Source organism: Mercenaria mercenaria, chromosome 7, assembly GCF_021730395.1.
Source record: "Mercenaria mercenaria strain notata chromosome 7, MADL_Memer_1, whole genome shotgun sequence".
NCBI lineage: Eukaryota > Metazoa > Mollusca > Bivalvia > Venerida > Veneridae > Mercenaria > Mercenaria mercenaria.
In genome coordinates this window covers 8,776,951-8,790,589 of record NC_069367.1, presented here as the reverse complement: position 1 = coordinate 8,790,589, position 13,639 = coordinate 8,776,951, and the positions used below count along the sequence as shown (strand labels likewise).

Sequence of the window (13,639 nt, the reverse complement as noted above, 5' to 3'; positions counted from 1 at the left end):
AAAGAATTGAATTTCTGCAAGTCTTAGAGCTGTTTGTAAAACACATATACCTCTTAAGAAGGTCTGCAAGAGGGAGATCACTGTGACCCCCAGGGTTTTTTTTATTCTATAGCAGAGGCCGAATATCGGCCTCGTCCCCCAGCCGAGGATTTCCCCCACAGCCAAGGATTTCCCCTACCGCAGTCAAAATTCCCCTACGTCCAAAATTCCCCCCTCCAAAATCGTAAACAATGCAATGGAGATTACTCCCAGCGATTTTCCCGACCGAATATCGGACCCGTTCACAATTGCAGACGGTCTTTCACAATTTTCAATGGGTGTGAAAACCTTTAGAAATAGTAGAAAAATGTTAGAAGAGCGTTCAGTGGACCCGAGGTTCCGGTTTTGACCAGCGAAAATCGATAAAAACTCGTATCTCACCCGCACATAATATGCCATGGGCGTCTGCTTGTCTCGCGGTAATACTCTTTGATGCGTAACGAGTTCGAAAGCTCTGCCCCTTGTCAATCAAAATCCCAGTGAACTTCATACTGTTTGTCGACACCAGCGTAAGTATGACAGTAGGCGGAGCGTCGTATGTTAATTAGCTACTGACAGATGTCAATCACGCCACGCGCCGACTGACACATGGTTATCATCAGTATGTAATATAGATGATTGATAAACAATGCAGCGTCAGATTATCGTGTTTGTACCTCTTGTAAATTAGCCGTAACCAGCTTATGCTGTATTGTGTAATAGTGTTGTAAATTTAAAGTAATTATTTTATATGTGCTTGATTCGATTAATAAGCCGGTCGGCCGTTACGCAAATTTATTATCTTTGCCGAGGTATTTTGCTAGAGCAAAATAAAATATAAATGTTTTAAGTAATCAGATATTATAAGTATGGAATAGTTCTGGTGAAAAGATGAAATTTAAACGGGTATTTATCAAGAATTTTTAATGTTTGCTTTCGTTTTTTCATATTCGTCACACGTTTTCGCGATCGTGATTTTCGGACTTTTTTATCCTTTCTTACAAGATTTTCTAGTACAATTGAAATAAAAAGCCAACAAAAGTATGCATTTAATAATAATATGATGACTCTTGCAAAAGCAACTCTTATTTTAAAGCATTTTTTTGTGAATAAAAGCATGTGACCTTTAAATATTCAATGATTTGAGCATTTCAACTCTCCCCACCCACCTTGTTACAATGGTAAGTGAACATTAGTGCAAGTCCATCTATTGCTAAGTGACAGTGTGTATAGTTGCTAAAAGTTGCAAGAATATGTAATAAAAACATAGTTTAAAGTGTTTATTATGCATAATTGTAAATTCCCCCCTGAGTGAAAAAATCCCCCAAAACTGCTCGTCACGCGCTATTTTCTTCCCCCAATGACAGGCTGGGGCCTCTTCCCCCAGTCGTAAAAAAAACCCTTGCTGACATTTGACCATCTGACCACAGTCAACCTATGACCACTACAGCCCAAAGATTTCACAGTTATTGATCAGAAACAGTTTTCAACCTCACAGTTAAGGTGACCTTAACCTTTAACCTACTGAACCCAAAGCAATAAGAGTCATCTACTGACCACAGGCAATCATTTTATAAAGTTTGACCAATGAAGGCTGAAGCCATCTCTTGTTATTGAGGGAATTGTTTTCACTCAGAAGGAAGGTGCGACCTTGAACCTCAACACATGGCATGAATTGCTGCAACCAGGAAAATAAGTCCCCTATGAATATTAATGATTTCATAGTATATTATATTAGCATTAACGTACTTGTTTTACATTATATCCTGCTTTTGCGCTGGTTTCTATAAACATCACATTTAATTCTTTTGCTTTTCTTTCACCATCCTCTGAAGTAACTTGTCTGTAAAAATGAAAGTGAATTTATCAATTATATACATGTGTACATGCTTTGTTTCCATAGCAACAATCAAGGAAACAAAATTATGTTTTTACCGTATGCGAGTTAAGCACTGTCAGGTTTTGATGGAAATCGCATGCTGGCTGATCTACATTTACAGTCAAGATGAGAATGATTGTAGTCACATAGAACCTGTTGATTGTCTTTACTAGTTCATTATCTTAACTATAACTAAAATAAAATGCCCTCAAAATGAAATACATGGAAATTGTTTCTCTTAATATGCCATGTTTTTGTAATTGCCTCTGGTGTGATTTCAGCACTTCAATTCCCATTCTGAGTCATTTTCGGTTTTTTTTCTCTTTCTTGTACTTATAACTGAAATAAGCAACTAAGCTTGTTGCATTTTTTTACTATCAGAAAGTCATAATCTTTATATTATTTAGATAAACCTAAACTGTGTAAAAAATGTTTTGCAGTTGCATAACAACAAGCTACTCTTCAAGGATTCAAAATTGCAGATTTACAAACACTTCAGCTTGAATTTTCACTTTATTTCAAACTTTATAAACCATGATTTTTTGCGTGAAAAACAGATATGATATAGATGAATTTATTAACTTGAAAAGAGCCAACTTTTGTTTGACTCTGTCTCTCCCACTTACTGGGAGAAGTAACTACTGGGAGGCCATTATCACATCAGGTTCTGTGCCAGTCTCCTTCATACACACTTATCACAGCAACTCTGAACTAGTTTATACCTCAGTGGCTGAATGGCAAGGTTTGAGTGCAGAAGAAACTGAGTTCAATCCCTTGCTAGGCTGCATCCAAAACATGAAAGGTCATACATTGTACCTGTAGCTCCTGTGCTTGGCATTCAGTATTTAAACTGTCAAAAGTATGACCTTTGACCCCTAAGTGTGACCTTGACCTTGAAGTGAGCCATCAAAAAATATTCGCTCTGCACGTTTACATCTGTGCAAAATTTCTTCAAAATCCTTCAAGCGGTTCAAAAGTTACAGAGCTGACACAAAACAAAGTCATACAACCTTTGACCCCTAAGAATGACCTTGACTTTAAAGCAAGACAGCCAAAACATGTGCTAACGGATGGACAGACAGAGGGTCTAGGCGTCCCTTCCAGCACATAATCTCAGGTATGAATCAATAAGTGGATATCTTGTTAATCACAAAATATTTTATTGCTCATGTCAATTGTGGAGTATATGGGGGTTTAAACAACTTATCTTTCAATGGCAAAAGATTAAAAGAACAGATTTTTTTTTCGAATCCTAAAGCACATTATTCAAAGCAACCTTATCAACATTTACTAAGATTTCCAATACTAACCTTTTATCTGAAAGATCTGTTTTATTTCCAACTAACATTATTATAACATCACTACCTCGTTCTGTTCTCACATCATCTATCCATTTTGATGTTTGTTGAAAACTATTTGCATCTGAAATATTCAAAATGTTAATTTTTAAACTGCTGGCAGCAAGTGACTCTGCCTTTGCAACCAGTGCAAACATTCGTGCAGGCTGATCATGGTCTGCACTGTTCGCTATTCAGTCAGTAAATTTTCAGTGCTTATTTATTGTGATATAATTTTGCTGCATGAAACTACGAAATGCACGAAAACTAGTCCCCAGCAAATATTAATGATTTCAAAATATGTGCACATAGAGAGACTTGTGAATTTTAAACACTTGTAAGTATCCTTATTAAGCAGCAATAATCCACCATCTAAATAAATCCTTATTTTAACTGATCTGAACATGACCACTGTCTATAAAAGGGCAAAACATAAATTACATTAAAATACCAAATCTTAAATATATGAGAAATATGGCATTAAGTTTAACATACTAACCTTTCCTCCATAAATTTTAACCTTTCCTCTCCTAAGAATTACCTTTCCCCTATAATTAATCATTTTTCTCATACACCTCCCCCCCCCCCCCCCCAAAAAAAAAGCCTTTCCCATGGAAATAACTCCTCTCCTAAAAGTAACTTTTCCCCATAAAGATTAAGCAATATATGATCCATGAAATGCACAACACATATTTACTAAACAATGCCAATGGCTAATACCCACAAATCAGCAATACCTGAAAACGAGATGCATAATTACAGCCTCCAGCCTGTATCACTTAATAAATACAGGGAATTATTGCTGTTGAAATTCATGCTTCAATGTGGCCTTCGTGAAAACATGTCAAAATTCATGCCTTGATGTGGCCTTTATGAAAACACGTCAAAATTCATGCCTTGATGTGGCCTTCATGAAAACATGATTAATTTCTGGACTACTTAAGACTACTTAAGATCGATTCTCACGGTAGCCTGGTGGGCACACTCTGAAAAAATTTAGTAGCCTGACAGAATTGTCCGGTAGCTTCCCAGGCTCCACACATTTGATTTCTGAAACCCTGAGATGTATTACTATTGTAACTTACTTGTTATATCATATACTACTACTGCTACAGATGAATCACGAATGTAACTTGGTATTAAACTTCTAAATCTTTCCTGTCCTGCTGTATCCCACAATTGTAATCGAATCTGAAACACAGACAGACAGTTACTTTGTTGTCATATACCAATTAGTCATTCATTAAAACCAAAACAAAAACTCATGATAACCACAGAAAACAGAAACTAGATTGATCAACAGGTAAGAATATTTCCTGTTAAAAGGATTAAGATCAAACAGGAAAATATTTGGTTAGTTGTTATCAAGCCATTACCAAACCACAGACATCAATGAAAATATATTAGCATGCAAACTGATTATCATTCAACATTCTTGATATTCCTGTCCAACACCACAATGAGGATCAAATATTTAAGGACTTTTATGTGGATCAAACTTAAAAGATATTTTATGTGGATTCAACATATAAGGACATTTTATGCTGATCAATATATAAGAAAGATTTATGTGGATCAAATATTTAAGGACTTACAATGGAGCTCAACAGTCTTCTCCTTATAGAAGGGTACACTGTGTACAGTAAATATCAGGGACTCTCTAAAAAAGTTGACTTTTCAAAAACACAACTGCTATCTACAGACAGCATGCTCAACTATTTGAAGTCCATACACCTTAACACCTAATACCAGCTTACATACAAAAGCTTTAGCAACAGTTTCATAGTTGAAAAAGCAGCATAATGTTTTCAAAATGTAAGCCAGAGTGGTTACAAAAGCTCTACGATTTGAAAAGTCCAACTAAAAAATCTTTTAGTAGTACACAAATAATAATTTTCTAACATACACATTGAATTTTAGGCCAAATCTGGCAACAGTTAAGTAGCGTTTCAAACAGTTTTTACCAACCATAATTTCACTTTCTATGAAAAGTCGTAAGTATAAAACAAAGCCACAGACACATTATGACAAGTAAGTTTCTAAACCTAATGCATCTTCTTTTGCTTCACAAGCTACAAAAATCTAGAGGATCAAAATCTGTCATCACTTACTGTTCTATCCTCAAGGTACATAGTCTTTGACAGAAAATCTATGCCAATGGTTGCCTGAAAACATAAAATGAAAACCAACTTGACATTATTTTTGACGTTAGCACAGCGCAAGAACAGTTGAATCTACCTATTATTTTTTCTTGGGTTTAATGCCGCACCTACACAATTACATGTATAATCATATAGAGACTTTCCAGCTTTGATGGTTGAGGAAGACCCCAGGTGCCCCTCTGTGCATTATTTCATCACGGTCGGGCACCTGGGTAGAACCACCGACATTCTGTAAGCCAGCTGGATGGCTTCCTCACATGAAGAATTCAATGCCCTGAATGAGGCTCGAACCCACATTGGTCAGGAGTAAGTGATTCTAAGTCAGCTTCCTTAACCAGTCTGCAAATAGGAGGCCCTGTGAACCTTCCAAAGCAACCACCTGTATTAAACAGTTATGCACCTTAGGAAGCCAATCAGCTAACTTCCCAAATTGACTTTTTGTTCTAATACAAGCCTGTCTTAAAAAGCCATCTACCTTAGCCTGTATACATAACATATGCAGTACCATAACATAATATTTTGCAGCAAGATCCAAAAAAACATCTTTTGCATAACTGCTAGTGGTAATAAACATTATGCAATTATCAACAGAAGGAACAATAGTTATGTAAATTGCTGTTATGAGCATAAAAGCAGTAATGGCAATTTTATGTGGTTATGAGAATCATTTCTTTCTTGTTAACATACATACAAATAATGTTGGTGAATATAGATTGAGACAACTCTCTATAATAACATTATTTTTTTTTACAATGAAAACCCAATTTTTTTTCTTCTTTAAAAGGCAAAACATAAATTTTCTTAAGAGTAACTACAACAAAAATATTTAAAAATATATCCCTTCTAAGATGCATCCTCGTAGTTGCTCAACGTGGAAGCTGTGCGACAATGTCTGCTTGGGCCATGTGTACTCCTGACTAAAAGTATTCAATGACCATTAAGTTTTCACAGGCAGCAGTAGAGAAAAGTGCAATTTACCTGGTATGTATTATCAAAGCTGTCATACATGAATCTTGTAATCAGAGAAGTTTTACCAACTGAAAAACAGAAAAAGTGAAAAGTAAATTTATGTAATATCAAGTGCAGGCTTGTGCCTAATTATAATTTAATTAATTATAATTAATTAACAAATTTGAAATAATTGAAAGTAATTAATAATTGAGACAAAAGTCAATTAAAGTAATTGTAATTAATTAATTACTGACTCAAATTCGACCAATAATTGTCCATTAAATCTAATTAATCATTCTTAATTATTATGCCTGTTAGTGCTAAGGTGAAATTTCACACTGTTAAACAAAAGCTGCCATTTGCATTATTTTTCTTTGGAAAATATTGTATTGATAAAATAATGTAACATTTCTGATAGTAATTCACTCTTGCCTTTTTTCAATCTATTGAATAAATAACAGGGAATTTCAAACAAGTTTTTGTCTAGTACTGTTTACCAATATAAAATGATTTTATATAACTGAAAAGTGATTTCTGAGTGAATACAGTTATTACTGTAGTTCACCCCATACAGTACAAAGGTCAACTTGTAGGAAACGCATTTTTAGTCTTGTTTGCTTAGGCACATCATTAACTTGGCTGCATTGAAACGTTGTTTTTTGCCGGAAGATTTTCATCAAATCATGCCTTTGATGAAAATCAATTATAATTAATTACTTGTCCTGAATAGTTGCAATTTATGTAAGTTAATTATTTGTCCCCAAAACCAAGTAATTAATTGTAATTTAATTGATAAGATTGTCAAAATAATTGTAATTAATTAATTATTTTATAAAATAATTAGGCACAACCCTGATCAAGAGAGGGCATTGTGTGTATGTAATTAGTTAACCTGTTTTAAAGTCACCAATTCAGTCATCGACTCCTCAAGACCGAGCTGCATTTTAATGTTGGTACATTTTGACTTTACCATGTGGGTACGTTTTGACCTGTACACAGGCACTTCCTAAGGAAAACACTTAGAAATAGTAAGTAACTATCAAAAATTCCTTTTTCGTGAAAATTTCTGAATTTCAACTTCAACCACACCCCCCCCCCCCCACCCCCCAAAAAAATTTTGATTCTAGCACCCTTGGATAATAGTCAAAATAATTTGACGTTCAGATTGTTTTATATTTGTGATGGGCAATCTAAATAACAAAACTTTGAAGGACCAAAATAATGGAGGAAAAATCACAGTACACACTTGAGTAAAGTTACTGGTTTTATCACTTGTGCATAGTTCACACGGTAAATGTTAATCGTGTACAGTACATACATAGATTTAAATCACCAGTTTCATAATGTTGGATATTCTTAGATAAATTTTACATAAATCTATGAGGAATCTAATCCCCTTTCGATACATGTAAGTTTTATTTGAATTTATGGCCAATTCGTGAAATAATCGTCATTTAAACCTATAGTCAAAATAATTCGACGTTCAGATTGTTTTATATTTGTGAAGGGCAATCTAAACGTTAAAACTTTGAAGGACCAAAATAATGGAAGATAAATCACAGTACACAGTCATGTAAAGTTATTGGTTTTATCGCTTACGCATACTGCGTGTAGACAAGTTGTAAACGTTAATCGTGTACAGTCAGGGGTGTAACTGTTTTAAGTTATGTAACCTATTTCAGTTACTTTTTCAAGCATTTTAAAACCTGTATTAGTTATAAAATATAGTTAACTCAGGTAAGTTATTCAAAAAAAGTCTTTTTGCTGCTCTCACAAAGTGACCTTTGAAATTAGTAGTAATCCGTGGTTAATCAAATTCTCTTTTAGTCTGATCATGACCTGATAAGGATAATGGGATGTTAAGAGTTTTATAGCTTTAAACCTTTTGCGTAAAACATTATCAGCGTTGCATAAAAAATTTACTGCATAGCTGGAAAAATAAAAGGTCAAGGATTCAGGAAATAATTGCATTAGTCACACTCACAAGAGCTGTCGGATGACAGCGCGCTCGACTATTCGAAGAATTGACTGAAGAATGGGGTCAAAATATTACCACAGATATTCAGACAAAAGAAAAAAAAAAAGATCAGAGAAACAATGTTCCCGTATTTGTGGATTTCGGTACGTCTTGCACTAAATGGCAATGTGTGAACCAATTCTAAGTCCAAAAAGGGCCATAATTTAGTCAAAATAGTTGTCAGAGTTATGTACTCTTGCCTACAGATTGAAATCATGATGATAAACAAGTGTTCAAAGTTTAAAAGCAATATGTCAAATAGTTTTGACAAAACATGGACTTGTATGAAAACAGAACAAATTTCCAAGTACAAAGAGGGCCATAATTCAGCCAAAATAGATGACAGAGTTATGTACTCTTTCCTACAGATAGAGACTATTATACTGAACAAGTGATAAAAGTTTCAAAGCCATATGTCAAACACCTTACACAAAATATTAACTGGTACGAAAAACTTAACCGAGATTTCTAAGTCAAAAGGGGCCATAATTCAGCCAAAATCCTTGATGGAGTTATGTACTCTTGCCTATAACTGGAGATGGTGATGGTAAACAGGTATTGAAAGTTTCAAAGCTTTAACTCAGAAGACTTTGTCAAAATATGAACTGGTACGAAAAACTTAACCAAGATTTCTAAGTCAAAAAGGGCCATAATTCAGCCAAAATCCTTGATGGAGTTTTGTGCTCTTGCCTATACAGGGGTCATACAGACAAGGCCAAGTCGAATTCAAGGACTTTTCAAGCACTAGTCTTATAGTTTTCAAGGACTTATTTATAATTAATACTTACACAGATTTGTAAATTCTAGCTGTCATTCATTAGACGAATTGACGCCATTTTAGTCAGGGGAGGCAACGCTAACAGAAAGTACGAAACATTCGTGACCAAACTTCGCTTTCGTCCCGAACACATTCGACCCTTTTTATTACGGCGTTTTCGTAGCTCTGCCCATTGCTCGAAACTTGCCGATTTTATCTAAAAGATTTACTTTTGATTTTCAGGGAGATTTTAATTGTCTAGCATACGAGAAAATAAGAAATTCAAGTACTTTTCAAGGTCTTTGGGCAATTTTCAAGCACTTTTCAAGACAAATTTTGTTTTCAAGGACTTTTCAAGACTGCCCTTCATTTTTAAGTACTTTTCAAGCCTGTGCGAACCCTGCTATAACTGGGCATGGTGATGGTAAACAAGTGTTGAAAGTTTAAAAGCTTTATCTTAAAAGACTTTGTCAAAATATGAACTGGTAAGAAAAGCTTAAACGAGATTTTTAAGTCAAAAGGGGCCATAATTCAGCCAAAATCCTTGATGGAGTTATGTTCTCTTGCCTATAACTGGACATGGTGATGGTTAACAAGTATTGAAAGTTTCAAAGCTTTATCTCAAAAGACTTTGTCAAAATATGAACTGGTACAAAAAACTTAACCATGATTTCTAAGTCAAAAGGGGCCATAATTCAGCCAAAATCCTTGATGGAGTTATGTGCTCTTGCCTTTAACTGGTCATGGTGATGGTAAACAACTGTTGAAAGTTTCAAAGCTTTATCTCAAAAGACTTTGTCAAAATGTGGACTGGTACGAAAAACTTAACCCAAAGTGTGACGCCGACACCGTGGTGGGTAGGATAGCTCTACTTATTCTTCGAATAGTCGAGCTAAAAATGAGGAATTGGCACAGGAGAGCTTTGTAATATTTTATGATAACTGAAACAAGTTATGAAAGTATTTAGCAATAACTCAAATGGGTTATCAACTGCAATAACCTGAAACAGTTACACCCCTGACTGACATACATATAGGTTTAAATCACCAGAAAAATCGAAATTTTGGATATTATTTGATCATTTTTACATAAATCCTTGAGGAATTGAATCCCCTTTCGATACATGTATGTAAGTTTTATTTGAGTTTATGGCCAATTCGTGAAATAATCAGCATTTGAACCTATAGCATGTAAAGCATTGGCAGCGATGAAAATTTAATCAGTAGTTGTTTCAAATATTTTGGTCTTTTGAGTGTTTGACACGAGTAGGGATATTGCCCATATGAAAAAATTATCTAAATATTTTCTAGGATCGCGTCAAATTAGTTGGACTATTAAACCTAATTACCTATACAGGTAAAGCGTCGGCAGAGATGAAAATTTCATCGGAAACTGCTTCAATTACTTTGGTATTTCGAGTGTTTGACGCGAGTGGGGTTATTTGCCCATATGAAAAAATTATCTTAATATTTCCTAGGATCACATCTTCTTCTTCTTTTCATTCGCGTCTAGGAACGCATCAAATTAGTTGGACCACGCTAGATTTTTGGATAACAAAAGCCAGTACAGGTTTTAGAATGTGACACAGATATAGGAAACACATTCTACAACTGCATCAACTCAGCTACCAACCATAAAAATAAATGTCTAACTCTGAAATAATAAAACTAAACGTAAAAACAATCTGTATCTATAAAAAAACAAGTTCGGTTGCTGGTTGTCTAGTCCAAATAATTGTACTCGAGTGTTGAATATCGTTATATTATTTTGACTTGTCGATATCCGCCTCCGAGTACAAACCAGAAAAGGTAAAGAATGTGATAGCACTGTCCTCTTCTTTGCGTAAGTAAAACCCAATGGAATCCGTTGGGCGGGAATTATGTTATAATAATGCAACGGATAAACAAGAGTGCAAGAATGTCACAATATACGCCCGTCACAGCAAATTTCTTTACTCTAGCACCTGTATTTGCAAATGGAATTTTAATTTTGTGGTTGTTTAGTAATAACTAAGTGTTTTGTTTTTCTAAGTCCACAAAAAAACTCCTTACCAGGTAGAGATACCTTAAAATACACCTAAAATTGGAAAGTAACATCTATGTTGTACCACAGAAAAGTGGTCTTGGTTTTTCCCTACGGTCAATTATAAAAAAGTTACAATATAAGTTATTTATAGTAACAACTAAGGGAAGTTAATCTTAAAAAAAAAAAAAAAAAAAAAAAAAAAAAAAAAAATCAAAAAAAATTGTAAGTCCACACAAAAATCTTTACCAGGTAGAGACTGGTCAAAATACACCTCAAAATTGGATGTAGCATGCATGTTGTACTACAGAAAAGTGGTCTCGATTTTTCCCTACGACTAGTAATGAAAAAGTTACAATATAAGCTATTTATAGTAACAACAAAGGGAAGTAATTCTAAAGAAGGGAACTGCGCATGACACTTCGTCTCATGATGGTGTATAATTGTGTCAAGTTACATCAAAATCCCTCCATGCATGAAGAAGAAATGCTTCGGACAAAGTCATTCTTGTATCTGACCTTTGGCCTCTAAGTGTGACCTTGACCTTAGACCTAGGGACCTGGTTCTTGCGCATGACACTACGTCTTGTGGTGGTGAACATTTGTGCCAAGTTATATCAAAATCCCTCTATGCATGAAGAAGAAATGCTCCGGACAAGGTTTTCATTCTTGTATCCTTTGACCTCTAAGTGTGACCTTGACCTTAGACCTAGAGACCTGGTTCTTGCGCATGACACTCCGCCTCATGGTGGTGAACATTTGTGCCAAGTTATATCAAAATCCCTCTATGCATGAAGAAGAAATGCTCCGGACAAAGTTTTCATTCTTGTATCCTTTGACCTCTAAGTGTGACCTTGACCTTAGACCTAGGGACCTGGTTCTTGCGCATGACACTCCTTCTCATGATGATGAACAATTGTGCCAACTTTCATCAAAATCCCTCTATGCATGAAGAAGATATGCTCCGGACAAAGTCATTCTTGAATTTGACCTTTGACCTCCAAGTGTGACCTTGACCTTAGACCTAGGGACCTGGTTCTTGCGCATGACACTCCGTCTCATGATGGTGAACAACTGTGCCAAGTTTCATCAAAATCCCTTCATGCATGTAGAAGATTTGCTCCGGACAAGGTCTGTGGACGCCGCCCGCCCGCCAACCCGCCCGCCCGCCAGGGGCGTTCCCATAATACGTCCCGTTTTTCAAACGGGCGTATAAAAAAGAAATACATACATAGAAAGCCAGTAATTTTTCCTTTTCAATGATGTATATATTACCGAGATTTCTTGAGAAAAATTCAAACTATGGCAGTTAAAAAAATGGCAAGGTTTAACACGAGTGTACTACATATTGGAAAATGGCCGATCACCGGTAAACACATTACTACACGAAGCGTTTTCATTGGTCACGCCTCCGACCGCCATTACATGAAGACGATTGAAACGTTAGAGGTTTAATTTTTTTACAACAGAAATTCTTGATTAATATGTCCTGTTCTTATGTTTTTTATTTACTATTTATCATTTAAAACAACAGGTAAGCAGTTAGGGCTAAAGAAAAATCGTGACTACTGATCAAGCATAATTTCAATTGACCACAGTTTCCACCACAGTTTTGATTGTTTCTGGTTGAGACCTCTAGGTAGACAAAGTAAAATATCAAAATGTAGAATCGGTCTGCCCGAGGTCTCATTATTTAGACTACTGGCCCCGTGTTCACAAAACATTTTCAGTCTCAGCTGAGTTTGATAATGAAACTTTATTTGTCATTTATATCTAAATAGCATGTTTAACACTAAATTCTAAGTTTATAGCTATTTTCAAATGACTTTTCAGTATTGATGGTCAGTTTCATTTGGAACTAAGTGTTGAAGTTTTAGTAAAATTGATATTAAAATTTCAAACTCAAACTCCGCTGAGACCGAAAAATGTTTTGTGAACACGGGGCCTGGTTGTCAAACTTGTCAAAACACTCACCGCTCTGCTCGCCTAAAAATACGAGCTTGAACTTTCTTAACGGGTTGCCGAATTCACCACTTGAACCCATAATGATAGAATGGAATACGCAGAATATTTTATTTTAACTAGTTGCGTGAACCCGAAAATTAAAATAAATTATCATAGAATTTTTCTGTCAAAATTTGCCGGAAGTTGAGCCACGTTTATTAGAACACGCATGCGTCGTTAGTCAGAAAATTACCGAAAGTACGAACAATAAACGAAAAGGTATAAATTATCGCAGTTCTAAGTCTGTTACACTGGCCTGTCTTAGCGAATACAGTTAATATGTAGTATAAACGCGTGAAAGAGTCTATAATCGCAGGGGCGGTGGATTTGGGTGACAGAACACCACCGACCTGTTAGGCTCACTTGTCTAAGCGGTTGAGATTTTAAAACACTCCAAACAATCATTAAAAACAAAATTAAAAACGCACACATTCAGTACTTATAAACGGGTGTCGTTAGCTATTGTACACACCAATCAAGTGCAATAAAGAAT

General features: G+C 35.3%; 1 protein-coding gene across 2 annotated transcripts in view; it reads right to left on the bottom strand.

Moving 5' to 3' along the window:
* The window catches only part of LOC123555017 (ras-related protein Rab6), a 30,979-nt gene extending 17,668 nt beyond the window's left edge, over positions 1-13,311 (bottom strand). For both annotated transcript variants that reach the window (XM_045345532.2, XM_045345531.2), the window contains exons 1-6: positions 13,117-13,311; positions 6,375-6,433; positions 5,346-5,399; positions 4,320-4,425; positions 3,208-3,319; positions 1,768-1,861 (exon numbers count right to left, since the gene is read on the bottom strand). In XM_045345532.2, the coding sequence (XP_045201467.1) occupies positions 1,768-1,861; positions 3,208-3,319; positions 4,320-4,425; positions 5,346-5,399; positions 6,375-6,433; positions 13,117-13,186 (495 nt within the window). In that variant the 5' untranslated portion in view covers positions 13,187-13,311. The remainder of the gene's footprint in view (positions 1-1,767; positions 1,862-3,207; positions 3,320-4,319; positions 4,426-5,345; positions 5,400-6,374; positions 6,434-13,116) is intronic.
* Positions 13,312-13,639: the final 328 nt, after the last annotated feature.